The 27,478-nt window shown below is 57.9% G+C and overlaps 1 protein-coding gene across 5 annotated transcripts; it reads left to right on the top strand.

Annotated features, from left to right (window-relative positions):
• The first annotated feature begins 2,886 nt into the window (after positions 1-2,886).
• On the top strand, positions 2,887-25,569 carry TTC38 (tetratricopeptide repeat domain 38). 5 transcript variants are annotated; one of them, XR_013967224.1, is made up of 15 exons: positions 2,887-3,005; positions 3,955-4,032; positions 6,445-6,526; positions 7,875-8,046; positions 8,936-9,109; positions 11,734-11,809; positions 14,529-14,648; positions 16,890-16,949; positions 17,737-17,775; positions 18,753-18,834; positions 20,448-20,613; positions 21,631-21,800; positions 22,110-22,269; positions 22,462-22,535; positions 24,488-25,569. XR_013967224.1 is itself a non-coding variant. In XM_080810315.1 (15 exons), exons 1-15 carry the CDS (start codon positions 2,973-2,975, stop codon positions 24,579-24,581), a joined length of 1,554 nt encoding a protein of 517 aa, XP_080666441.1. In that variant the 5' UTR covers positions 2,887-2,972; the 3' UTR covers positions 24,582-25,569. The 5 variants fall into 5 exon arrangements, 4 of the variants coding, with proteins under 4 accessions (XP_080666441.1, XP_080666442.1, XP_080666443.1 ...); XM_080810315.1 differs by having other exon boundaries at positions 21,631-21,774; XM_080810316.1 differs by lacking the exon at positions 14,529-14,648 and having other exon boundaries at positions 21,631-21,774.
• Positions 25,570-27,478: the final 1,909 nt, after the last annotated feature.

Below are 27,478 nucleotides of genomic sequence, written 5' to 3'. Positions count from 1 at the left end.
TCCTCATGGAATTAAGGGGGCCCAGGCTCCCAACAACCTGGAAAGGCTCCGCCTTAGGGGGAATCCCCTTCCCCTGGCAAAAAACCACAGTGTTGTGAGCTCCCTGAGAGCCCAGGGAGGTCTGACTCTGGGTTTCTTGATTTGCTTTTCCTACTTTCTTAGGATGAAACCCCAAGTCCTTGATTTAGATCTTTTTCATTTCTCTAGAAGCATTTAATGCTGTAAATGTCACCAAACACTGCTTAACTGCCTCCTGCATGCTTACCTAGTTTTGTTATCGTTCAATTTAAACTATTTCTACTTGGCCCTGTTTGGGTTTTGAACCATCAGTTCAAATGGGTTGTTTAATTTCCCGGTATTTGGAGCTTGTGCGAAATCTTAGTTATGCTGGTTTCTAACTTAAGTCAGTCGAGGTCAGAGAATACATTCCATCTGATTTTGAGCCTTTGCATGGACTGAGACTTGCTTGAGAGCCCATACAGTAGTGTGGTCTGCCTTGCTGTATGGTCCTCGTGCCCTTAAAAACAAGGTGTGTCTCCTGTCGTTGGGTGGGTTTTCCTACAGATGTCAACTAGATCAAGGGAGTTGGTACCCGAGTGTTTCATCCTCTATGTCTTCCTGGGTTTTCTCTCGTTTTTCTGCCACTCGCTGAGACAGGCTGTTACTCTCTCCTGAGCTGACTGGGAAATTGTCTCTTTGACCCTTTCTTTCTGTGCATCTTTGCTTCTTGTCTTTTCAGGCTCTATTAGATGGATACACATTTGTGTTACACCCACATGAGTTGGTCCTTGTCTCGCGATGAGATGTTTCTGTTCATCTCAGTAATCATCTCCGTTTGGAAGTCTGTTTCACCTGATGTTCAAATGCCAGATGATATGTTGATTGTATCTGAATAAAACTGGAAAATGAAATAAGATAGCCACACTCGCCTTCTTGTGCTTACTGTCTCCATGCCGTATCTTTCTTTCACTGATTTCCTTTTCAGCTTGTGTATGTCTTTATACTTAAAGTGGTCTTTCGAAGGCAACATGTAATAGGGTTTTCTTTTCTTATCCTTTCTCTCTCTCTCTCTCTCTGAGTGCACCACCCCCGAAGGACAGGCCATTGTCAGGACAGAAGGAGGCAGCCATCTGCAAAGAAGGGAGAGGGCCCTTACCGAGAACCCATCATGCTGACACCCTGAGCTTGGACGTGGGGCTCCAGAGCTGTGAGGAGTAAATCCTTGCTGTTCAGACAGCGCCCCCACTGCGCCCCCCACCCCGCGGTATTTTGTTTTAGCAGTCTGAGCTAAGACAGCAGGAAACGTCGGGGCTGAAAACTCAGATTGGGGTCCTCAGAGGCATGTAGGGTGGAGGCCCAGATGGAGAAGGAGACAGACTCTGGTTGTCTCCGGTACTTAGGGGTGAGGTGGAAAGAGACAGGCAGTGGGGTAGGAGGGAAAGCAGGAAGGTGTGGTGTCTTGAAAGACAATTGGAAGGGGGGAATTCATGAAAGGAGCAGCCTGCTCTGCTGGGTCAGAGCAGATGAATATTGGGAAGAGGAGGTGCTAGAGATGGCCAAGGCAGCAGGAAGGCCTTTACTGTCCTTGGCAAGTGCAAGTTCAGTGTTCTGGTGGTGACAACCACATAAAACTCTGGGAAGCTTTGCAGACATGGTGGAACAAGGAAGTCAGATGGTAGGCACAGGGGTATGGGTGTATTATAAAAGACCTCAGATATCCAAAAAGAGAGAAAAATAACCAACTGCCCCCACGTGGTACTCACAGGCAAGTAAGGGGACAGCACTGTCCAGGCAGTGCAAGGCCTCAATGTACCCTTGAAGAGAGCATCTTCAGCACCGGGGGTGGAGGTACCCATTGATTTGAATTCCGTTTTTCCTCCTGTCTCAGGTTTCTTTTGCGTTTACATTGGAATCAGTTCCTGAGCAATATATTATTTGCATATTAATCAGCATTACCTAATGGGATCCTGTAGCAGATTTTCTTCTACAGGCTCTAGTAGTGAGTGTGAGGACCTATTTTATATTTTTATTTTAGCCAGAGGCTTCCATTGAGTTTAACAATAACTTTGTTTTTTAACCCTTAAACAGTCCCTGCTCCCCTTCCCCCAGGGGACTTAAAAACAAGTCCCGGAAACCAGCCTCAGGTAACAAAGCTCAAATACAAGGGTGGGTGAGGCCAGGTGGAGACACTGGATCAGTGGGGGCGCATACTGTCTCCTAGCTACCAAGGTGATGGGCTAGTTTCCGTGGCTACTGTGGTCTGAATTGTAATTCAATTAGCCACCTTTGTGTGGCCAGGCCCAACCACCTGGCCTTTGCTCTTTAAAAGTTAATCTGGAAAGCAGGGAGGGGTCGTCCTCTGAAAGGGGCGGCCCAAACGGGTCTGTTCGACAGTCGGTCTGATTCTTGATACTTGGCGTGAAATAATGCTTTGCTTGACCTTTGCTTTGTATCAGTCTCGCTCCTTTAATCACGGAACCATTATTGGGGTACCCATTTTTGGGGGGACCTAACAGTGAGCGCCATTCAGTTTGGATTTAACTCCAAAAAACGACCTCTAGGCATGTGTGCCGGGCAAGGCTTAAGATGGGATTCTGAAGAGCTTGAAAGTGACCGCTGCCCTAGGGCTCCCCTGCCTCCCAAGGGACTCTGCAGTTGGGTCCCCAACAGGGTCCCCAGCAGGCAGGAGTTCCCTGGCGGAGGTGGACCGCCCTCGGGCCCTGCCGCCCAGGCTAAGTGTCCGATGGGGGAGGTAGGCCCGCCCACCAAGGCTCCCACAGCAGCGTACCCCTTCCGGCGGCAGGCGCGGACCCCCTTGGAGCGCCCCGGGGCGGGGCCGGCTCCGCTGGCCAGTGAGCGAGCAGAGGAGCGCGCCCGCTCCGCCCCGCGGTGTCCGCCCTCCCCCCGCCCCCATATGCAAGGCTGCGGAGGCGCCTGGACCCTGATACCGGCCCTGCCACCCTCTCCGGACCATGGCCGCTCCCGCTCCCCTGCGTGACTGCCAGGTAAGTGGCGGCAGAACCCGGCTCGGCTCCGCGGCCCAGGGATGGCGTGGCGCCCGCGGGGGGGGTGCGGGATCGACCAGCGTGGGAACCGAGGTTAGCTGGAGAGTCGGCCGTGAGGTCCTGGCGTGCGTCCTGGTTGCAGGAAGGGACCAGAGCACCCTCCCGTGGGACCCCGGCCGCGTGTCTCGGCCCCTCGGAGACCCCGGGCCCTAAAAAGCATTAGCCCGGGCATGGCACAGCAGGGACGTCTGCTTGCTTGGGACCCTCCAGGGTGGGGATCCCGGACACATTTTGCAGAAGAAGGTGGAGTTCAGGGGCCTTGCCCCGTAGTTATGCAATAGGCAGTCTGGGCTGGGGGTGGGGGTGGGTGGGTGCAGGACATTTCTCCTCCCAGGGGAGCTGCAGGTCTGGGAGGCCCTGGTAGGGCACCAAAGGCAGCCCTAAAGGTGAACAGGTGTGAGTCGTCTGATGACGCCGAGAGAGGGGAGGCGTTGTTTTGGTGTTTGCCGGCCAGATGGAAACACCACCCTCCCCACTAAGCAGGCTAGCGTTATACCCCTTTCCTGCCCTCCCAGACCTCCCTTCAGTCTTACCAGGGACTTACATGTACTGTGTGCTTGCTCTCTGAGCAGACACTGCACGGGTGCCCCATATATCCTCTAGAACCCCATGTGGGCCAGCCCAGGATCTGATAGAGGATGTTGCCAGGAGGCACACAGCTACTCAGAGACCCCCGCACGCTGGAACTTACAAGAGGCTCGCCCACTCAGGGCTCAGCTTCGTGTGCTCTGCACTGTCTCTGAAATCTGAGAGTCCGTGCCCTCAAGGCTGGGGTTTCTGGAAACCCAGACTGGGTGGCAAACTTCCGCATTTGGAGATCCTCTGTGCTTGGGGGTTGGGGATTTCCATTTGGAGGATTACAGGGGTGTTCTCTTCTCGCTGTGTGTAGGCGTGGAAGGATGCCGGGCTCCCACTCTCAACCACAAGCAACGAGGCCTGCAAGCTGTTCGATGCTACCCTGACCCAGGTATGTCTCCCGAGCAATGCGGTGGTCTCCACTCTGAAGGCCCACCGTGCGGGTTTGAAAATTACTGAAGGCTTTTAGGGAACATATTTTTCATGTTGAAATGTTCCGGCATCCCCTTTTTTACGCGGGCGAGGAAGCGGCCCTGAGACAAGTGAGCGGCTGTGCCCCGCACTCCCATCTAACACAGCGGGCTTCGATTTCCAGCCCAAAGCACATATCGCCCGATGCACTCTCATGCAAAGCTGCTGAATGATGACCACGGCGAGCACCATACTCGAAGCTTGTACAGCTTAACACCTTTATCAGCACTCTGGTTTTATAAGCAGGACGCCCATCAGCCCCGTGGCGACCCAAATCTCCTGGTCAGCCTGGTTACAGTGGGGCATCCTGGGGACACAAACATGCTTCATCATGCTTTGAATCCCACAGCCCACAGCTTGGAAAATGGTGCATGCTGTTTTCCATTTCATGATGAATTTAGGAGCCGGTGACAGTGGAATTTATGTACTCTGGGGCCTGGTGTTGGAAGCATCTTTGCCAACCCATGGCACAGCTGAGAGGTGGCCCCAGGGGTGGGCAGACAGCAGTGGGATATTTATGAAGGTGCTGACCCTCCCTGGGCATCCGCCTGTGGCCTGCGGGGGGTTGATATGGGTCCCCCCAACTAAGGGCCTGGGGACCTGTACTGGAGCGAATCTTCGACTATATTGCTCTCACCTCGACTGTTCCAAGCCCGTCCACCGTGTTCCCAGCCATTTCCAACACCAGCGAAGGAGCCTATAGTTTTAGAACTAGAAGGGTCTCAGAGGCCGAGTCCAACTACTCTGACAAGTGGAGAAACTGAGGCCCAGGTTGCTGAGCTGGCTCGTGCATTCAGGTAGGGCAGAAGCAGGATGCACTTGGGTTTGTGTATGCCAATAGAAACCCCCAGACGTGGTGTTTATCATGAGCAATGAGAGAGCACTGCCTACTAAGTCCATCCATATGACATAAGGACCGAAAAAGCTTTTAGACACCCAACCAGAAGCAACAGCTGGTGAAATGCCGTTAGCCTGCCGCAGGACTCCACTGCGCACCTTCGAGCTCAGTTTGTGCTCTTCCTGCTCCTTTTGGCCTTGGTCAAGCCCTTGATTTGTTACACAGCCCGAGTCCTCAATGTAGCATGGTCTACCCCCACCCCCGCATAGCTTGTGTATATTCTGTCCAATGGATCAGTGTCTCCGTGCCAGTCTGTGTTAGACTGCCTCCCCTGTGTCTTAGGAAAACATGCTCGGCTAGTTCCGTGAAGATGAAGGTTAGACATCATGACGTCTAGACATCTAGACAAACGTGATGAGACAGGTTTTAAAATCCAGTGTATTGAGGCGTCTGGGTGGCTCAGTGGGTTAGGCCTCTGCCTTCGGCTCCGGTCATGATCTCAGGGTCCTGGGATTGAGCCCCGCATCGGGCTCTCTGCTCGGCAGGGGGCCTGCTCCGCCCTCTCTCTCTGCCTGCCTCTCTGTCTGCTTGTGATCTGTCAAATAAATAAATAAATAAATAAATCTTTAAAAAAAAAATAAAATCCAGTGTATTATTATGGTTTTAGGATTTTTTTTTTAAATGAGCATTTTTATTTTATTTATTTTCTCTTGCCTAACGCAGGGTCCAAACTCATGGCCCTGAAATCAACACCTGAGCTGAGATCAAGAGTCCTATCCTTCACCAACGGAACCACGCAGGTGTCCCCCAAAATAAGCATTTTTGGAAAAAAAAGGATTAGAAACACATCTACCCAATGGGGGTGAGACTGTGTTTGATCATTGGGCTTTCATGCCTCTTTCTAACTTTTTGTCCTAAATGTTTTTTTTTTTAAAGATTTTATTTATTTATTTGACAGACAGAGATCACAAGTAGGCAGAGAGGCAGGCAGAGAGAGAGGGGGGAAGCAGGTTCCCCGCTGAGCAGGGAGCCTGATGCGGGGCTGGATCCCAGGACCCTGAGATCATGACCTAAGCCGAAGGCAGAGGCTTTAACCCACTGAGCCACCCAGGTGCCCCTGTCCTAAATGTTAAATAAAGTTCTTTTTTGGAAGGAATGAATAAAAGCTAGGAAGCTTCCTACTGTGGTACCGGATTTCAAGGCCCATCTTTGGACTAAAGAAGCCGCTGCTCTGGGCAGGTCGTCTGTCAGGAAGAAACTTCCTTTAGATGTTTTCCTTTCTGAAAATGGTGACCCGATCGTTTCTAGAAAACATGCCTTCAGTTCTGGGTGTTAAGTCTTTTCACATGAGACCAACCCAGGTGTGGTCGCTTGGAGTTTGGACTGTAAAATCCTGAATTCTCTAGAGAGAAGATCCAGACTGAGATACATGCCTTCCTCAACACAAACTAAGGACTCCCTGGGGACAACTCTGTTCTGTCTTTTCTGTTTCAGTATGTCAAATGGACCAACGACAGAAGTCTTGGTGGCATTGAGGGCTGCCTGTCGAAGCTCAAAGCCGCGGATCCAACTTTTGGTGAGTGATGCCGTCCCTGAGTTGAGCCTCATTGTGTGGGTTCAATGTCTGTCTGGTTCCCTGACTTTGAGACTCAGCTGGCACGGGGATGGCAGGCTGGTGGCAGTGATCGGGCTGGCATTTGCATAGAGGGAGGGCAGGAAGGCGACAGCCACTGTCGGGCTTGGAATAAGAGCTGGTTTTGTACAGGTGCCGTGGTCCCCAGAAGGCATCTTCCTAATTTTTTCCCTCATTGTTGGTCAGTTCTTCATGAAAGATACTGATCCCACTTCTCAAAGGAAGAAAGGGAATGAGAAATGTATCCAAAATGACCCAGCTGGTAGTTGGGTGGCTGGGACAACATAAGGCTTTCTGTATCCCGGACCTGTCTCCGGAGCCCAAGAGGCAGCTACGGCAGCCTTTCGGGACCCTGGTGAGGCCTCAGCCATGGAGACCTGGTGACAGAAGTTGGCATCCCAGATAAGCCATGTAAGTGCTGGTGGTACAGTGGTGAGCATAGCTGCCTTCCAGATAAGCCGTGTGTGCCGCGGGCAAAGGTAGGTCAGCCCAGTGCATTCTGGAACCTGCTGAGGACAGGGTGCACGGAATGGGGGCAGAAGGAAGCTGAGCCCAGCCTGTAGGGGACCAGGAGTCAGGAGTGTGCTCAGGCACGCTGAGCAGACCTCTGGCCCCGGGATAGAAGCAGGGACCACAGGGGTCATCCCAACACTACACTATAGTCGGGTCCTCGGTCTCGGGCCTGGGCCAGTGACCGAGTTCCAAACGCCAGCAGACACCCTGGCTCTGTCAGGCTGAGGGCTAGGAAGCTCAAGGAGGGCCTGGGGGTCTGCAGACCTGCCGGCAAGGTTGCCGCAAGGGCCACAGGCAGACCCTCCCATCCCCCACCGCACCCCCAAGCTCTCTGTGCATGGGCGTGGCTCAGACCCACTGTGCTCCAGAGACCAGCCCCTGGCACTGGACCATCAGCTGAGCCCTTCCCTGGCCTCTCTGCGCAGGTGGTAGTGAGGGTTGGCGGAGGAGAGAAATCAGGGCTGGAGGGCCATGGGAGCCCACGGGCAGCGCCTAACCCTGTGAAGGGGTGAGGGGAGATGCCGCAGACACTGGCACGCACCGCAGCGCCCCTGTGAGAAAACACTGGTGGAGGTTCAGAGTGCCGCTCCTCCGTGTGCCACTCAGGGTCCGGCTGAGCGACCGTGGTGGGGGCCCAGCGTGCAGCGCGCCGGCCGCAGTTCCGGGGCGGGGGTGTATATTTCACCGGGGATGGGGGTGTATATTTCACACTCTGGCCAGGCTGGCGGGGCAGGGCGGGGCCGTCGCAGTCACTCGTTGCTCTCCAACCTTTCCCCAGCCATGGGTCACGCCATCGCTAACGGCCTCGTGCTGATCGGCACTGGAAGCTCCGTGCGGCTGGACAGGGAGCTGGATCGGGCCGTGAAGACAATGGTGGAGGTTTCCCAAACACAGCCGCTGACGCAGCGGGAGCGGCTGCACGTGTCTGCGGTGGAGACCTTTGCCAAGGGGTGAGGGCCTCCCTGGCCGGGCGATGCCGTGGGCGCCCAGTACCCTCAGCAAGGGGGACTTGGGCGGTTCTCACCCTGCCTCCCACCTCCCTCTCCCTGCCTGCTGCTGTGCCTGCACCTGACCACAGATGAGGAGACGGGTGGCTAGGATTTCCGATCTAGCGTTCAAAGCAGCTACTTTACTTCTTTAAATGAATTGGTTATTATGTTTGTTGCAGAAATAATAGGACCACCTTAGAGAAATCCTTAATACATATACATACATAATCCATGCTACATACACACCCTCGTGAGTGTCTGCTGTGGCCTTCAAGTTTGTCCCCTGCCTCTATTGTCCCCACAGCTGTCCCCTGTGTGTGGATGTCGTGATCCTGGAGCCCCTCTCCAGGATAGCCAGTGCATCTGCTCAGGCAGGGTTGACGCTCTGCCCAGTTAGGTGACCTGAGTGGATGGTATGCGGCTTCCAAAGCAGTAAGCAAGTTGTGTCTGGCCTTTTCTGCTGGGTCAGTGCCAGCGGCCAGCCCGGCCCTGGATGGGCTTTCCCCCGCCCTACATACTTCCTGGGGCTGGTTCACCGGCTTTGGCAACTTGTTAAACCAGTTTTTGGTTGGTTTGAATTTCAGAGTAAAGCTTCCCACGGCTTTTTCAATTTTCTGAGCCACAACCTAACATAGAAACTTGTGTGTGGGTGTATATAAAGCACGTTCTCTCTCTCTCTCTCTCTCTCTCTATCTCCTTCTCTCTACCCAACCTCCCTCCGTCTCCCCTCCGCTCTTGATATATTATATGCATTTCTGTTGAACTGGTGCAGACTGGCGAGAAGCTTCTCTGCTCCCTGTGGATAAATTGTACGTCCAGCGTTGCTGAGAAATCTCTCTTTGTCTCGCAGGAACTTTTCCAGAGCCTGTGAACTATGGGAACAGATCCTCTGGGACCACCCAACAGACATGTTAGCCCTAAAATTTTCCCACGATGCCTATTTTTACCTGGGCTACCAGGAGCAGATGCGAGATTCTGTGGCCCGAATTTACCCCTTCTGGACACCCAGCATCCCCCTGAGCAGGTACGTGCCAGCTGGAAATCACATCGTTTCTTTCTTCTTCTCCCTCCTCTGCTCTGAAAACATGACCCTGCCCTAAACATCCTGAATCTACTGTAGCTATTCTCCCTGTGTGAAAAGGCCTCTCCGTTTGCTCCTCATCCCACCCTATCCTGTGGGTGAGGCAGTACCATATGTATCAGCCCAGGGTAGTTCTGCCACAGTAACAAATAGCTCCTAGATCTGATTCTCCAAAGGCCCATTTTTCGCACGTACTACACACTTGTCATGGGAGGGCTGAGCGCTCTGCAACCTTGTCCTTGTTTCCATCCTGCATCAGTGACCCAGAGGATCTAGCAGATCACTGAGGGAGAGAAGAGGGCCCCCCTGGGGGACTCCCAGTGGCAGGGCTCAGAGAGGAAGGGACACACTCTGCCACTTCCAAGTCGTCGGCCGGAGCTGGTCACCCACCCAGGGGAGGGCAGGAAGTGCATCTCTGTTCTGTTCTCGGGAGGAGAGGGAGGCCCTGAGTACCTGAGCCGCCCTAGTGACCATCACACAGAATGGCCTCTATCATGTCTAATCACACAATGGGGGCACCTGGGTGGCTCGGTCAGTGAAGTGGCTGCCTTCCGCTCAGGCAGGTCACGGTTCGGGGGTCCTGGGATGGAGTCTCGCTTTGGGGTCCCCTGCTCAGCAGGGGGACTGCTTCTCCTTCCATCCCTCCCCCCGCTCATGATCTTTCTCTCTCTCTCTCACTCTCTCAAGTAAATAAATACAAGTAAAAAAAAAATCACACGATGATTGTGTCCATCACAGATGGGCTCATGGGTTAGAGAGCTGTTATCAGGGTTCTTTACAGAAACAGAGTGAAGTGGGTACGAGTATCTGTAGCCGTATCGTTTATATGTATATACACATATGTATGTGAGTGAGTGAGTGAGTGTGTGTGTGTGTGTGTGTGTGTGTGTGTATGGAGATTGGTTGATTGATTTTAAGGAATTGGCTCATGAAGTTACAGGGATTGGCAAGAAAGTCTGAAATCCACAGACCGGGCCAGCAGTCTACGGGATCAGGCAGGGTCTCTGTGTTGCAACCTGGAAGAAGAATTCCTTCTGGGGACCTCACTCCTTTCTCTGACGTCTTAAAACGGATTGGATGAGGCCCACCCATGTTACGGAGGGTAATGTGCTTTACTCAGAGTCTACAGATTTAAAAGTTAATCACACCTGAAGAAAACCTTCACGAAAGCACCTAGATATTGTCTGGCCGAGCAACTGAGTGCGGTAGCCCTGCCAAGTGGGCCCGTGAGATTACCTCATCACAAGAGCCTAACAGGCCTGGGTAAACCATGAGCATTCCGTACATGTGTAAATGTTGCAGGTGAAATGACCCCGATAAATATTTAAAAGAAATATTTAAATATTTGAAGAAATACTTAAATATTTAAGAGAAATACTTGGGTGTTTGAAAGAAATAAATATTTGAAAGAAAAGTCTGAAAGCCAGTGTGCTAGGACGTGGTTTCCGTGAATCACGAGAGCCAGGCTTTGTCTATGTGCATGGTAGTGAGCATGATGTCTGAGTCACAAATAGGAACTCCATCACTCTCTCTTGTTTTCCCATAATCCCTCCAAACCCCAGGAGAGAATGCTTCTTTCAGCCCGGTACTCTGTGCTGGCGATTATGGCTGAGAAGTCATAGTGCCCAAGTATCCCGGGAAGTGTCTTCAGGCCCATCCGGGGCTGGCCCTGGGCCAAGAGGGCGCAGGACAGAAGGGTTCCTGCCTCTAGGAGCTGGGGTCTGGGGAGGAGCTGCCCCGGGAGCGCAGGTCAGTCCAGGCCGGGGGGCTGGGCACGCCTAGAAGCCACCACCAGCCTGCACTCACTGGTGCTGTGCCTCTCGGTGGGTGCCCCCAACCGGACACCAAGGAAATGGCCCCAGCATCCTCAGGGGAGACACTGCGTTGATGGGGGCAGGGTGTGGATTGCCAAGGGGCCCGCTCTAGAGACAGGGCTTGGGGGTCGGACGATTGTGGCAATGGTGCTCCCCACTGGCCAGAGTATCCAGCGACTTGGGGTGGTGCCCGGCTGGGGAGGGGGAGGGGGGCCCATCTCCCAGGGCTGGCATAACCGTGCCACAAGCCGGGCAGCTTAAAACAACAGACGTTCATACTCTCAGCGTTCTGGAGGCCACAAGGCGGAAGCGAAGGCGACAGCAGGGCCATGCTCCCCCTGAGGGCTCCGGGGGGGCCCCTCCTCACCTCCTCGCCTCCTCACCTCCTCGCCTCCTCGCCTCCTCGCCTACTCCCCTCCCCTTAGCTTCTGGCGGTAGCTGGCAGTCCTTGGCACTCCTTGGCCTGGAGCTGTGCCACCCCAGCATCTGCCTGCGTTCTGTGGTTCCAGAGTGTGTGTGTGTGTTTGTGTGCATGTGTGTGTGTGCAAGCCTTCTCCTCTCTCTTGTAAGGACGCCGGTCGTTGGATTCGGGGCCGGCCGTCACCCCGTAGGACTTCATCTCCACTGCACCGTCTGAAAACATCCTAATTCCAAATTAGGGTCCATGTTCAGACGTCCTTCTGGGGGACACGGTTCAGCCCATACTGAGGGCTAAACAGGCCACTTTTCCTGAAGACTTTGTTCTGTTTTCAGCTACGTGAAAGGTATCTATTCATTTGGATTGATGGAAACCAACTTCTATGACAAGGCAGAGAAACTGGCCAAAGAGGTGAGAGGGCCCTTGCCAAGGTGCCGACCCCTCAGGGAGGCCCGTCGGGTGGGGCAGAGCACACACGGCCCCCCACCGGCCTCCCTTTCCTCAGAGACACTGGGGAGGACTCATGGCCACGGCGAGCGCAGCCTCCCCTCCCGCGGTCTGCAGTCCGCACACCGCCTGCCCGGGCCGGGAAGGTGGATGAGGCCGAGGCGGGCTGTGTTCATCTCTCCCTCGCGGCCCCACACGAGGCAGCTCCAGGCTCCCCCCAGCTCTGTCTGTCTCAGAGCCGAGCTTCAGGGAGATGCCCCGGGACTGCAAACGCAAGCTGCTTCCCCGAGGGCCCTGACCCGGGGGCTGGGCTCCTGCCAGCCAGCTCTTCCCTGAACCTCTGCCTCCTTCCAGAGGGAGGGAGCCCGGGTGAAAGTGCAGAGGAGGGTGGGTGTGTGCTGCCCGCCAGCCCGCGTCCGTCCGTCATGCTCCCCCGGTGGGCTGGCTGGTTCCCGGGCGCATGGTGGGCACCCCTCACCAGGGGCCCAGGACCAGGCAGCAGGCTGTGGCGGTGGACTTGGGGCTTGGGGACATCCTCTGTGGCCCTTGGAGCCCCTGTCCTCCAGCCCCTCTCCTCAGGCGAGTGGAAACTGAGGCCGGGGACGAGGGGCTGTCACGCATACAGGTACTTTATACACACCTGCTTAACCTGCTCATCTCCTCTATCACGAGGCACTGCCCTCCTCATTGTCCCCATGAGGGGGTCACGGCTCAGAGAGGGGCCATGGCTGGAGCCTCCTTAACTCCATGCAGCTCAGGGAGGGCACAGCACGTGCTCGGCCGGGCTCCCTCACCGGACTGCTGTCCTTCAGGCTGCCTAGACCAGACCCGGCTTCCCATATCCCACCCAGTGCTCCTCCCTGCAGATATCGCCCTAGTTGGCCCCCAGTACCCCTCCCCAGGAGGCCGTGAGTTTTCTGAAATGTGCTCCGGTTATAGAAATGGAGCCCAGACTCGAGTGCAGGGTGATGGCTCCGTGCTTCAAGGCCTCTGGGCTCCCCGGCTGGGGTGAGCAGGCCACACTGTCCAGGGGGGTCAGCCATAGGAAGGTGCCCTGGAGACCATGGCAGCTGGACCCCCTCCTTCGGTGGCGTCCATCTGGGCAGCCGAGGGCTGGCAGGATATTTCCAGAAGCCAGAGGACAGACAAAGGTGCAGGCTTATGCCCCACTGGGGCATAAGGAGGTGGCGGCCTGGGGAGCCCTGCTCTGCTGGCCTCATGCCCCTTTCTCCCGCTGCACCCCCTCCTGCAGGCGGCACACTCTGACCCCAGTGCCAGTACACCAGAGATCACGGAACAGGGCCCCACAGTGGCAGTGACCGCCAGGCCTCCAGGAGAGCGAGGTGCGCGTACCCGGCTCTGCTGGAGTCTGGAGAGGCCTCAGGCTGGTGGTGCGTGGGGTGTGGGCCTAGCTGCGAGCCAAACCCCAGGGGCAGGGAGAGCAAAGGGTGGAGGGCAGGGGAGCATAGTGCTCAGGAAGTGTGGGGCCCGGGGATAGGCTGAGGCTTAGGGCGGGGGAGGTGGGCAGGGCAAGCCCTGGGGGCAAAGGCTAGGGGACCTACTGGGTGGTTCTGAGCCTTTGTGACTCTGACCCAGTGAGGAAACTGGTCAGGAGTCCCTCACAGAGGGTGGGGCCTTAACCTTGGGAGCTGCCCCTGCTCCCTACGCTGAGCGCTGCGTGGCAGCCCTCGCATCCACCCCTGCATGAGGGCAGCACGCTCAGTGGATCCCTTCTCAGGACGCCCCCTTTCCTACAGTGTCCCCACGTGGCCTGGGCGGGCCTGTGCAAACAGTGGGTAGAGCAGAGAGGCTGGGCTTGCTGGGGACAACCTGTCGGCCCAGACCCCACAGCGGGGGCCAGGCCAGGGACTCTGCCTCTGGGAAAAGCATGGGGCACCGAGGCAGCGGGGCTGGGGGAGGCCGGTGTGTGGTGTGGGAGACCTGGGCTCCTGTGGATGGTCCGCTGGGCCACTTCAAGCCTCAGCCTGCTGCTCTGTGCCTGGCACTCGGGAGGTGCCCAGGACACAGAAGCTGAGTCCAGGAGGAAAGAACACAACTGTGGGGTGGGGGTCCCACCTTGTGTCCTGCCTGCCTTGCCGGTCACTGTCAAGCTCACGGGTCACGGGAGGGCCCGCTGTTCGGAACAGTAAGAGCGTCAGAATGAGCCCAGAAGGCCCGTCATAGGCCTGTGGTCGTCTGCAAGGGGGAGCCAGGAGCCCGGGGCGGGGGCGGTGGGCTCAGCATTCGGACCCTCTGGTGCACTTCACTTCCGCGGCGCTGTTGCTTCTCACCGGGGGCGACAGGCCCAGAGAGGCTGGTTGGCCTGTTGCAGGGGACTCAGCCATGTGCGGGAGGCCGTGGCGTCTGGTGGCTGAGTCCCGGCCTTGGGAAGAGCCAGCTGCTGTCCAGCGTCCATCGGCCAGCCTCCCCAGGCTCGGTCCCTCAGCTTTGAGGTGGGCAGTGATACCCTCACTGGTGACAGCACGCGGACGCTCAGCAGGGCTGGACTCGGGGATCATTGTCGTTCTGAGGCAGAGCCCGGTGTCCACACTTGTGCCAGCCCCACGCGTGCCCGTCCAGCGCGGGCCCCTCGTCCCTGTGTCACTTGGAGGTGCCTCAGGTCCCCGGGCGGCCTGACAGATCCACGTTCTCTCTAATCGTCTTTCACGCCCTCCCGGTGTAGGCTTTGTCTATCAACCCCACAGACGCGTGGTCGGTGCACACCATTGCCCACATTCACGAGATGAAGGCAGAAATCCAGGACGGATTAGAGTTTATGCAGTCCTCAGAGGCCCACTGGAAGGTACGATTCTTGTCCATGGGTCCTCTGCCTGGAAAACCCCAGACAGCCCCTTGTGTTAAGCCGAGGCTTTACGGACAGCAGTTCCGGGGTGCAGCTTAGTTCAGCTCTGGGAAAACTTGTGTTCTGTTTAGAGGAGTTTCTGTCAAGCCACAGTGTCCCCCTGGGAGCCACATGGCTCCCCCACACCCCCAAACCTGCCAGTGTTTTGCAGGTGATTCTAGAATAGGTTTTGTGTTAGGGCATTTGGTGTAAGGGCACGGAGCGGAAAACTCCCAGGGCACAAGAGCCTGTCCCCGCTGAGAACCTGGAGGGCCCTGAGCTGCCCCTTCTGCCACCACCCGCCAGCTGGCTCAGCAGGGACTCCTGGGGGGTCAGCGCCAGGTAGCTCTCCTTCCTCTGTGTGCATCTCTTGTCCCCACGGTTATCTCTGGTGGTCAGCCTGGCCACCTGTCCAGGGGCGGTCTGCTGCCCTGCCCTCCTCTGTGCCATGGTGAGCTTCCCCAGGTCCCGCTGGCCAAGGCGGGGAGTCTGTGCCTGGCACCGAGCAGCAGGTGCTCAGTGCCCGAGGGAACCCGGAAGAGACCAGGAATCCGGCAGGGAGCAGGCAGGGACTGGCACAGCCTCTCCACCCCTCCGAGCTGCTCGCTGGCCTGGGACGTCCCAGCGGAAAGTGGGAGTGGAGTTAGGCAGAGCAGGTGAACAGGGGTGAGAAAGCATTTGAGAACAACGATCCCGGGAGGTTCGCGCACAGATATCTCTGAGGATCCACAAACACTGGGGACGGGAGAGGCACTGGGGCAGCCCGAGCCAGGGCTTGGGGAGGGGGACGGTGGGGTGCAGTCCTGCCTTCAGGCTCCCCCAGGCAGAGACTGCTAGCTTTTACGAGAGCAGTGAGTCTGGGGTCGGGGGTGCAATTGTGTGGCCAGCCTCCCTGCTGAGGGCCAGGGGCTTGCCCAGGCAGACCCGAGGGAGCCCAGGAAAGGCCTGGCCAGGGCCTTCCGGTGTGTCCCATTCATGTCCCTCCCCCAGATGCTGTGATTTTACTGGGTGTTTGAGGTCTGGTTGGACCCTGGGGCAAGAAAGTGACCCTCTGAGCTTTGTTTCCTCCTTGGTACACCTGCTATTGTAACAACTATGAAGCCCTTGGCCCCATATGAGTTCCTACAGGTGTTGGTTCCAGGCATGTGTAAAATGAGGCAGTCCAGGCTGGCTAGCCCCCTGATGTTTGCATCTGTCCCCCGTGGTGGCTTCGGGCAGCCTCTGGCTTGGCATTTCAGCCCTGCGGTTGCTACTGTGACCTGGAGCTCCCTTTCCTCCTGCTCCTGCCCCAGACTGGAGTTCAGACTGCGCCACCCTGGACACCTCACTGAGAGTCCAGCCCAGACTTCTATGCCCTTAGAGGCCCAGTCAAGTGGGGTGAGCAGTTTCCCAGCAGCCCAAGAACCACACCATGATGGGGGCACTCTCAGGGATGTGGAAACTCAGAGGAGGCATTCGACCCCACTGGACTTGAGGGGGAAGTGGTCAGGGAAGGCTTCCTGGAGGAGGCAAACCCTGAGCTGAGTATGGAAGGATGGTAAGGGTTTGCCAGGTGAAGTGTGGGGAGATGGAGGGTGTCCCAGCCAAGGACCAGATCGAGCACAACCATTAAGGCCCGCCAGGGTGGAAGGAAGAGGAGACAAAGGCGTCTGGATGTCCTCAAGCACAGGTGCGGGGTGGATGTGGGCCAGGGAAGCAGCGTGGCCAGTTTCTTTTTCCAAGAAAGGGAAGGTAGTGTCCAGGGAGGGGAGGAAGCATCTGCAGTGGCCTCAGAAGGAAGGGCCGGGCATCCACGGTGGGGCCGAACCGGTGCCAGTAGTAACTGTCCGGATGCCAACCCCGCCCCCCTTATCTGGAGGGGTTCCAGCCCGGGGCTTATTGATCCTCATGGCTTTCTTGGGACTTGGACACCCAGCGGGGCTCTGCACCCATTTGTGCAACGGATTTATCGCCCGTTTTCTCTACTCCGTGCATAAGGAGGGCTTGAGGCCTGCCTGGATGTCGGCCCTGCTCCTCCCACTCCAGCTGTGGGGCCGACACGTCACCAGTCCCTCCGAGCTGGGCCCAGGCAACCTGGCCCCAGGAGACGTTTCCTGAGCTCAAAGAGCGGGGAGGGGCTCGGCCCTGTCGCAAAACCACAGCCAGTAATTTCGGTCCCACAGGCTGTCACATTCTTCTCGAATTTTCTCCTTCTTTCCCCAGGACTCTGATATGCTTGCTTGTCATAATTATTGGCACTGGGCTCTGTATCTGATTGAGAAGGTAAGACGGCCCGCTCTTATCCTGTCTAGACGTCCAGTGAAATCAGTCTCTTTCTACCTCTTGCTGTATCCCAGGGATAATTTTTTGCGTTTGCACATTTAGATAATGTCTGGTTGTAACGGAGCATTCACGTTTCCAAATAACTCTCAGGCTTAAACGACCTTAGGCATTTTTTGCTGTCTGGACTTGGAAATTATGTATCTTGTATATTATCTATGGAGACGATCTAGACCGAGGGTCCTCTGCTGCTGGAGTGAACGGCCAAGTCCCAACCCCCCAGATTGAGACCCTCCAAGGATTTGTCCCGGTGGAAGTGAGGGTCGGGGATAGCACCCTTGATCCCAGGGACTCAGCACCTTCTTGCAGTGGTGCTTACCATAGAGACAATCTAGAAGCTCCCCGGAAGTCCAAAGAGAGATGCTTGGAAGGTGAGGGCCCGCTGTGCTCAGGGTCTGGAGGAGAGCAGTGGTCCCCACTGAAGGTACCACAAGGAAAACAGAGAGAAGAAAAGACTAGAAGAAGTACACGAGAAAGCACAGAACGTCGACAAGCGCCGTGGGGACCTTCAGGCCGCGACAGAAACTGTCCGTTGGGTAGCAGAGGCCAGCGCTGCCTCTCCCGGAGCACAGGGGCTCCCGCTCATTGACCCTCAGACCCTCTCGGCAGCACAGGCCCACCCCCTCATGCAGGGTGCTGGTGGCGGGCGGGGGAACGGACTCTCCAGCCCCTCTCGCGGTGTTACCTTTGACCTTCGCCCCTGTTGATCACGCGCACTTGATCCTTGCAGGGCGAATACGAGGCCGCCTTGACCATCTACGATAACCACGTAAGTCCACTTCTGCAGCCAACCCCGTGGATGGCAGACGTTGGCCTTTTAGTCTCTAGCACATAGTTGAGCCCGTCAGCGCCGTCTCGGCCAGAAACGCAGCTGGAGAGAGAACTCCTTTCTGGTGCGAGACCTCGGATTCGTTCTTGCCCGAGTGGCGGCGCAGCGGGGACAGGGTGAAGGCATTCACTGGGTCCCGGGCGGGCGCCGGTACAATGGCACCGCTGAGTTGGTCTTTTCTGAAATCCCGGAATTTTCTGTAGTCCTTTTACCTGGCTCGTCTTTGGTACAACCACTGACCTGCCCACAGGAATTTTTCTTTCTTTCTTTTTAGTAAAACACACGCAAAATTTGCCCCGAGACCGTTTTTGACCATAGGGTTCTGTGGCACTGAGGCCACTCACCGGCCCCACAGTCCGTCTCTGGAACAGACTGCAGCCCCAGGCCCACTGAGCGCGACGCCCCTTCCCCCTCCTCCAGCCCCCAGGCAGCTTTTAAGAGAAAAGAAGGCTGACCTCTGCTTCTGGGAACCCCCCTGCATGCTTTGTAATAGAAGGCTGTGTGGGGGGGGGTCATAATAATGCTTGGGGCCCAGGCCTCTAAACCCGAGGAAAACCGTGAGCAAAGGGTCAGTTGATTCCTCCCTTCGAGTTCTGTCAGGATTGTGGGGTGACACAGAAGGACGGCTCCCTCCGTGCCGCGAGGGACAGGTCAGCTGAAGGCAGAACCCGCCAGCGTGGTCTGAGGCCAGGGTCGGGAGGGGACAGGTGCCAGCGCCCGGCCTGTGCTCAGGGCTGGGGCCTTCTTCTGGTCTGGCACCTGGCACGGCCAGGCCCCTGGGCGACGGGCTGGTTCTGGAAGCTGAGGGTGCGGGGTGACGGCGGCGCATGCCGTCGGCCGAGGGCCGGCTCCGTGCAGGCCCCGCGTGCAGCCCAGCCCTGGGACCCCTTCCTCGCCCGCCCACCCTTGTCCTCCAGGTCTTCCCCGGTTTGAAGGCCAGCGGGGCGATGCTGGACGTGGTGGACAGCTGCTCCATGCTGTACCGGCTGCGGATGGAAGGTACAGACCTGCGCCGCCCTCCCCTCGGGCTCCTCTGCCCTCTTCCCTCCCCCAGAACGAGGGGAGGGAACTCATTGCTGAGCCCCTCCAGGTCCCGCCGCAGACCCGAGCGGCCCGCCTTTGTGTGGCCTTGGGTCCCGGCTCTGCAGCCGCCTTCCGGCCAGCCCGAAGCCGGTGGGCTCTAGCCTCTGCCCCCCTTTCTTCCAGGTCCCACCATCTCTGGATGCGCAAGCTCAGGGTCCGTGCCGTTCCCGCCGCCTGCCCACCGGCCCGGCAGAGCACGGCTGGCCCCTGGCCCTGCATGCTGCCTCCTTTCCTAGTATAAGAGGGTGACATTTCCTCAACTCCCTGGGATTTCAGACAGAGAGGTTTCTCGACACTGTCACCCCATGCTCTGCAGGCAGCCTGGATAGCTGCGACCACAGCTCTGGTGCTTCTGGCCAACAGCCCAGGTGCCAGACGGTTTTCCCCTCTCCCTCAGGCCCAACAGAGCCAAAGCTCTATTCACGCTAGGCCCTGGGCCGGCGGGACAATGTGGGGATGAGGGCCTGCGCAGGGCAAGCTGTTTCCAGGAAGGCCTCCCGGTGGGAGTGAAATGTGAGCCATGAGGCCCGTGGAGGGTTTTGCTTGGCAGAGGTGGGAAAGGATGTGACGTGCAGAAAGCAGCCTGTCCGGGGCCCCCAGGACACAGAAACCAGCCGCCTGTTACCGGGCGAGGGACCAAAGACAGGGTCAGTGTGGTCAAGGATGAGAGGCGGGCGGCTGGAGCCCACGTGCCGGGAAGGCTGGTGAAGAGTCTGGCTTTGATCTGGGTCTGCAGGGAGCCTTCTAGAGCAGGCCTGGGCAGAATTCCCATCTGCCTCGTGGGGCCGAGCTCAGGGAGGCCGAAGCCCGCACTTTCTGAAGCCGCCTGGAGCTCTCTGGGGACCCTGAAGCCTCGCGCCCCCGGGCACATGCCCAGGGAGGCCTGCGGGGACAGAGGCTGGCAGGCACAGTGGAGGGAAGGGAAAGGTCGCTTGCTCCCTCACCGAGCAGAGCAGAGACTCAGGAGCCCTGGCTGATCCGCTGCCTGAGAGACAGAGGTCAAGGGCAATGTTTCTACCATAGGGGTCACCCCCACCAGAGGCAGGAAGGAGGTAGTAACTCGGAGGAATCAGGAGGGACCCGAGGCGGGGGAAGGGGCCGGGGAGCAGAGCAGAAGTAGGGGCCGTCTAGCGCCGAGAAATCCCGACACAAATGTGAGAGAATGTTATTTATTAACTCCTCCGACTTTCATTAGGTAGCAGGTGCCATGCCAACGGTAATCCCAGGACGAATTTCAAAAATGGTTTTGGGCTTCGTCCAAGGGGCCAGAAACTTCAATACCCTTCAGTAGGTTTATTTTTTTTGCTTTTGCAAGCATCTACTGCATTTACAATTAAACGAAGTTAACATAAACGGGGCCCACATGCCTCTGTGTGAGGCCAGAGGCCACCTGCCAGCCCTGCTCCCCTGCCCAGCCTCCCCAGCTAGAACACAAGGGCCTCTGGGGGGTGTGGGGGTTCAGGAGGCCCGTGCATAGGACATGCTCACATGGGACACCAGGCCTGCGGGTTTCTTCCCTATGCCCTCAGGGGTGTCTGTGGGTGAGCGGTGGCAGGACATCCTGCCTATAACCCAGAAGCACAGCCGGGACCACATCCTGCTGTTCAACGATGCCCACTTCCTGATGGCATCCCTGGGAGCTCGGGACTCTGGGACCACCCAGGAACTCCTGACCACCCTGCAGGACGCCAGCAAGTATGCCGAGGGGCCAGGGACCCACTGGGAAGGCCATGGGTCCTGGGGGCGGGCTGAGGTCTGCTCCATCCCCAGCCAGACCCACCCAGGAGGCTGGGGTTGGAGGCCCCACTGGTGAACGCCACTGCGGGGATGCCCGTGGAGGGTGGCTGTCATACGCGTGTCCCGCAGGTGTGTGCCCCCACCAAATACATCACGCAAGGACATGGCCGTTCTCCTAAGAGCCAGAGTCCCCTTTCCATTGCCTCGCTGGGGGTGGGAGCCTCAGTGTCACGGGTGCCGCCTCCCACGGGGGTACGCGGTGAGGCTCTGGAACCAGAAAGCCTTGCTGCATACCTTCTGAGATCCTGGACAAAGTGCTTCTCTGCTCTGAGCCTCAGTCTTCTCATCTGCCAACTGGGGACAGTGCGTGCTGAGGCAGGCTGGCCGGAGAGGGAGGTGCGGTGGTGTGGCCACACAGCCCCCTGGCCCGGTTCCTGGCATGGGTGGGAGCCAGTTTCCATCCCAGGAGAGGCCAGGGAAGCAGCCACCCTTCGTCTCCCACCCGGAGGGCTGGAGCTGTGGGAGCCGTGACCCCTGGTGCTGTCCCGGGGGCGGTGCTGGAGCTGGCCACCCACCTAGCCGCCTGCCCGGCCCCTCCCCCCAGAGCGGAGCTGCAGGATCCATGGGCCTCGGCTGGGGAGGCAGCTTCAGGCAAGGAGTCCGCGGCTCAGCGGCCGTTGTCAGCCCAGGAAGGCCTGGGGAGCCACCCGGCACTGCGGGATCTGATTCTTGCTTTTTATTTATTTACTTTTAAAATTTTTTCAAAATTTTATTTATTTATTTGACACACACAAAGAGCCAGTGAGAGAGAGAGAACACAAGCAGGGGGAGTGGAAGAGGGAGAAGTAGGCTCCCCACCAAGCAGGGAGCCTGATCCGGGCTCGATCCCAGGACCCTGGGATCATGACCTGAGCCGAAGGCAGACACTTAGCGACTGAGCCACCCAGGCCCCCCCGATTCTTTCTTTTAAGACAGGCTTGAAGCAGGCTGCTGCCACCATGCCCGCTGTCCCCATGACTCAGCTCAACCCCCACCTACGGGCCAGCAAAGAGACATGGGCTGTGACAACTGTGTGCCCCAGCGTGGGGGCCAACTCCAGCGCCGGGCTTTACCTGCACGGTGTGCAATCCTGACGGCCCTGTGAGGTTGGCACTGTACCCACACTTTACAGATGAGCAAACTGAGCCCAGACGTTGGGGGACCTGCCCGAGGTCCCCCAACAGCACAGTCCAGCCCTGTGAAAAGGGTTGTCCAAGCCAGGTTCGAGAGAACCCTGTTCCCCCCCCTTCCTGCCCGCTTCTCCTCTGTCAGCACCCCTGACCCAAGCACCTGCTGTGTCGGGCACAGAGCCAGGGATGCTGGCCTGAGGAAGAGCAGCCCATCCCCTCAGGACACCTGAGTCAAGCAGTGCAAGGTGTCCTGCCAGTAACTGAGGGCACCTCCTTGGCTGGCAGGTCCCCCGGGGAGAACTGCCAGCATCTCCTGGCCCGAGATGTGGGGCTGCCCCTGTGCCAGGCCCTGGTGGAGGCTGAGAACGGGAACCCGGAACGTGTTCTGGAACTGCTCCTTCCCATCCGCTACCGGATCATCCAGATCGGGGGCAGCAACGCCCAGGTGAGCCCCCAGCCTTGTGCTGCACCGCTGCCGGCGGCCTCTCTCCGGATCAGCGCCCATGAGCGCGGGTGTCCCCATCTTTCCCGCCCCCAGGAAGTTTGTTCCCGAGAACAGGCCTGCCCGCGGTGGGATGGGGGCTCCCATCCCTCATCCCATGTTACACCAGCCTAACCTGCCCCACTGACTTCTCAGAGAGACGTCTTCAACCAGCTGCTGATCCACGCGGCCTTGAACTGCACGTCTGGCGTCCACAAGAACGTGGCGCGGTGAGTTCCTCGCTCACACCCATGCCAGGCTTGGGGACGTCTCTGAGCAGAGCGGCCCATCTCACTTGGGGGTCTCCCCAGGGGCTTCCAGCCTGTCCTGAGACGCCCACCTCCCTCTGCCGGAGACGGTTCCCACCTTTGAGGTTGCAAGGACGTGAGGCTACGGGGTGCTTGGTTTTCCCTGCTGGCGCACTCGACTTGACCACTGGGGTCCGCCCACCCCCAGGCCGGCCCTCCTGCCCTTCCTAGCCCTCCCAGCTGAGCCACGCTGAACTATAGTTACCCAACATGTCCTGGTCCTTCAGGGGCCTGGGCCTTTGCACATGCTGCGCACTCTGCCAGGATGCCCTTTCTCACGGGCTCTGCTGGGTTCCAGGAGGTGGGGGAGGGGGCAGGCCAACCCAGGGCCTGGCACGTGGAGCGCACATCTCATGTGGGAACACTAGCAACTATCTCGTGTACACACACACACACACACACACACACACACACACACACACACAGCAACTTGCCACGGGTGCGGGCCAGGGCACCTTGCTGTGGAGGCTGAGCTGGCTGGGACTCAGGGAGGGAGGGTGCCCTGAAGAAAAGACAGTTGAGGGGCGGCCCGCAAACCAGCAGATCTGACCAGGCACAGTAGTCAGGTTAGGAGGAGCAGGAGCTGGAGGGTTAGGGGTGTTGGGGCGGGGGCACCTGAATTAGAAAGCGCTGCAAAGCCCAGCCCTCACCAGCAGCCTGGGAGCTCCCACGCCCCAGCTGGCCTTGCCCTGCACGGGGCAGCCCAGTCTGCTCGTGGCTCTCCTGCCCCCCACTGGAACACCAATGGGAAAGGGGGCAGGGAGGGGCTGTGGGATACCTGGTGGGTAGAATAGGGGTCGGGAGACCCAGTGAAGTCCGGGGTGGCCCTAGGCTGAGCCCTGGAGGTCAGGCAGAAAGGCCCAGGGTTTAAGCTGCGCGAGGTCCAACTGTCCCAACAGTGTCTCCAAACTGAGCAGAGCAGGTGTTCTCAGCACTAATGAAACAGCTGTGCGCGCTCTGGAATTGGCTGCAAGGCTGACACATCTCAGACACAAGCCCCTCACTGTTCACCCCTCCATGGCCATCTGCCGCAGCCACACACCTTTCTTTAGGGGTCACACTGCTTAGAGTTCCAGGCCCCCATGTGGGTGCAAGTTGGCATCTCAGGTTGGCAGGGAAGGTGGGGCCCCTTGGACAGAGAGGCTGGCTGAGGGCAGGCGTGGGGTGGGGGCATGCCAGGGGGGTGGAGGGTCTCCTCCGAGCTGGGAAGTCTTCCCATTGGGGTGTTGAGGGACAACACGCCACGGGGGCAGCCAAGAGCAGATGCTGGCCACAGGGGAACCTGCTGCTGTCGGGGTGATGGGCAGTCCACTCCCCTCCCCTCCAGGGTGGAAACCCTGCGCCCCCACCCATCGTGTCCCCACCTCCTTAACCCCACCCTCACCCCACAGAAGCACTGTTATTAATTGTTCAGGGTCTTTGCCTTAAAAACTTGTTTACACTTGGGTTTCTCCATACCTAGTCTCCTGCCACTTACCTTCTGAGTCGGCCTCAGGAGTCACCCTCCAGACAGGGTCTACCCTCTTGTCGGGCAGGTGGACGGGCCCCCACCTTCGCAAGGCAGACGAGGCCATGGTTTTGCGCTCACCCAGTTATGTGTCTTGGGGAGAGTGTCGACATGTTCTCCAGACACTGGATGTCCTGACCTGCCCTCTCATCCTTGACTTCCCCCCACCCACCTAGTGCCCTGCCAAGACCAGGTCTTCTGCTGTTGGTCTCTGTCCACACCCCCCCAATCCCCTCTGCAGTGATGCTGTCCCCTCTCTTCCCATCTCAGGCCCAGCCTGAGTTGCCTGTCCTGTCTTGGGGCCCAGGGACCACAGGACCCCCCCGCTTCTAGGAGGTTCCATCACAGACCTTGTCCGTTTCCACAGGAACCTTCTGATGGAGCGTGACGCCTTGAAGCCCAACTCACCCCTGACCCAGCGGCTCATCCGAAAGGCTGCTGCCGTCCACCTCCTCCAATGAGCTGGACCTGGCCCCCTCCCCGGCGTCGGATCAGCTGCCCCCTGAACCCTGGGGTTAGAAGCAGCTAGAGTCTATTAGGGCTGCTGAGTAATTTGCAGTTTTAAGCAGAAAGCCCTGTAGCCAGCAACATTATGGGAAGTAGGGACACAAATCAATTTTAGACATGACTCAATCTTGGAACCCTCTGTTCCAAGGGCCAAGGTGCATGTGCCAGCAGTTAGAGCCAAAGCGGGCAGCGCTGTTGCCACTCACCTGGCAAACTGTTTTCCCAGGGGACTTACACCTCCTGGGTTGGGGGGGCTGGCCTGGCTGGGGGAGGGGAGTCCTCCCCTGGGGAACACTCTTGCCCCTGAGGCTGCCGCTGGGATAAGCCCTCTCCTTTTGTCTTCCCCATCAAATTCTAGATACATTGTCCCATCTTTTGGGTGAGAGCACCCATGGGGGGAAGTGACCTGCCCAGCGTCACAGCTACCAGAGGCCCTGAGATTCACCTTGGACCCCTCAGCTGCGGCACCCCCCCCCCAAAGCAGCACAGGCATGTGGGGTGGCCCTCTGCTGTCTCTGGAGAAGTCCATGGACTTCCCCCGGGGGCTCCGGTGGTGCCAATTAAGGGACCTTGGGTATGTGGCTTCCTTTGCCCACTAGGACTTGAATCACACGGGCACACATGCACTGAGCGGGCACACTTTCTGGGGGTTGTGGACTGAACTCAGGGTTGCCCTGTCCCGGCAAAAACCAAAGTCCATGGAGCTTTACTGAGATCTGAGCCAGTTTTCTTCTTCCCCATCTTGACATGGCCCCAGTGACACTCCTGAGCAAGCTGCTGATTTCACTGAAATGTGCTTGTGGGGGGCGATCCCCACCCCTAGATGTTTCTCAGGTTCCTTCAGTGTAGGCTGAAATTACGTAGGGACTCAGGCAGGGGCAGTGGAGGCCTCCAAACTGATTAGACAGATTTCTGAGATTAAAATAAATTAATTAATTGGTTCCTTTGCCTGACTGTGCTGGCGGCACCTTTCATCATCTCCCACGTGCCAGGCTGGGTCCTGGGGAGACAGGCTTCTCCTTGAACTTGGGCGTGGGGGCGGGACATTGAGTCCAGAAGATGGGTAGTTACAATAGGATATCGAGAGAGATGCTCTCTCCATCCAGGAGCTAGGGACACAGGCCAGAGGGGAGCCTACCCTCCCATCCTGAGCTGTCCCCTCTTGTTACCTGCCCACATTTCATCTGCCCTCCCCTTTCCTGGTTCCAAGGAGGATACAACTTGGCCAGTGAAGCCAGGAACCCTGATCCCTCCTCGGGGAAGCCCTCATTGAACCCACTGTAGGCTGGCGAGGGTGCCCACAGGGCTGTGGGGACCCGGGCCAAGCACCCTCCTGAGCTCCTGCTGCAGTCGCAGTTGCCTGATTGAGTCAGGCAAACGGAGGCCTTTGGACCATCGACAGGGCGTGGGCACCCCCAAACCAGCTGCTGCCCTCAGGATGCCCTGCTAAGTGGTGGGAAGCCTGGAGTTCCTGGGCTGGGGGCCCAGCAAAGCCAGCGTGCTCAAGGGTGAGCAGGACCCGAGAGAGGCAGCTGGGCGGTGGCCTAACCCAGTGCCCTCCTTCGAGGTCCTCTTTCCTGGACTTCCCAGTTCCTCGAGTCAGTTCATTCTCCTCTTTCTAAAGCCAGCCTGAAGCTGGTTTTGTGTTTCTTACAACCCAAAGGCTCTTGACAGATACCTGCAGCTGGGTGTGCCTGGTTCCACCTTTCTTCTCCAGTTAAGCAGGAACTGAGCAAAAGACAATGGAATTCGTGGGGTGCCAGGTGGCGCAGTTGGTGAGGGTCTAGCTCTTGTTTTTAGCTCGGGTCGCGGTCTTAGGGTTGTGAGATAGAGCCCTGTGTCGGGCTCTGTGCCCAGCGTGGCGTCTGCTTGAGATTCTCTCCCTCCTGGTCATGCTCATTCTGTCTGTCTGTCTCAAATAAATAAATCTTTAAAAAAAAAAAAAAAAGGCCAAAAGACAGGGGAATTCAGGAGGGACCCCATGGACGGAGACTCAGGAGGTGGAGGCGAGGTCTAGGTGGACCCGGCACATCCGAGTGCAGTGGGAAGCCAAAGGCTAGAGGGAGCCCTTTGATGGAAAAGAGGTGTTGGGGATGCCGGGACAAGATAAAGGGAATGCAGAGGTCAGGCTGGGCTCTGTCCTAACTGCTAGACACTGCCTCCCCAGCCCCCTCTCCACCTCCTACCCCTTCAATATCCAGCCCCCACTCTCTCAGCTCTTGCCTGGGGTCCATGGCTGGGCTGTGTGAGGCTGGGGGACATCACATAACCGAGCCCCTGCCATGCCTTTTAGGGGCTCACAGTCTCACAGGGAGCTGGAATCAGGAGAAGTGGAGAGGGACCACAACCACACAGGGTGACTGGCGTGGGTGACGTGAAGCCAGAGACAACGTGGAGTCCAGATGCCAGCCTGTATAGAAGCCTTCTTGGCGTAGGTCCTGGGCCTGGGAAGACTGCCCCCTGGACAGCTCTCCACCCAATCTGCCCAAATAACTCATTACCGTCCCTGAAAATGGTGTTCCTCCCTCTGGAGTTAGGACCTTCCCAGGGCAGACCCTATGGGGCATCCCAGACCCCTCCTTCCCACACCCTCCCACAGCCACCCGTCCCAGACACCCAGAGCAACAGCTTCATGACACGGTGTCCCGAACGGAGCCCCTCACCTCACCCTCCCGGCCACGAGCGGGGCGTTACACCTGGTTCACGGTCCGCGGCGCGGCGCGGTCAGTCTGACGCTGCTGCGGACGGACCTACTCAGTGGTCGGTGCTCCGCGTCGCTCGGACCAGGGCTCCTGCTCCCCGTGCGGACTGCATCCCCGGGCCACCGCGCCCTGCGCACCCCTCCAGCCCG

The sequence above is a fragment of the Martes martes genome (assembly GCF_963455335.1).
Source record: "Martes martes genome assembly, chromosome: 8".
NCBI lineage: Eukaryota > Metazoa > Chordata > Mammalia > Carnivora > Mustelidae > Martes > Martes martes.
The sequence above is the reverse complement of the archived record's forward strand: the minus strand, read 5'-3'. Positions and strand labels throughout refer to the sequence as shown.

Bases quoted from the DNA above. Each gene is read 5' to 3' on its own strand.
- TTC38 (XM_080810315.1), top strand. From the start codon at position 2,973: ATGGCCGCTCCCGCTCCCCTGCGTGACTGCCAG. The intron at 8,047-8,935 runs GTGAGGGCCTCC...TTTGTCTCGCAG, and splicing joins GTGGAGACCTTTGCCAAGGG to GAACTTTTCCAGAGCCTGTG. The intron at 20,614-21,630 runs GTATGCCGAGGG...CTTTTAAGACAG, and splicing joins ACCCTGCAGGACGCCAGCAA to GCTTGAAGCAGGCTGCTGCC.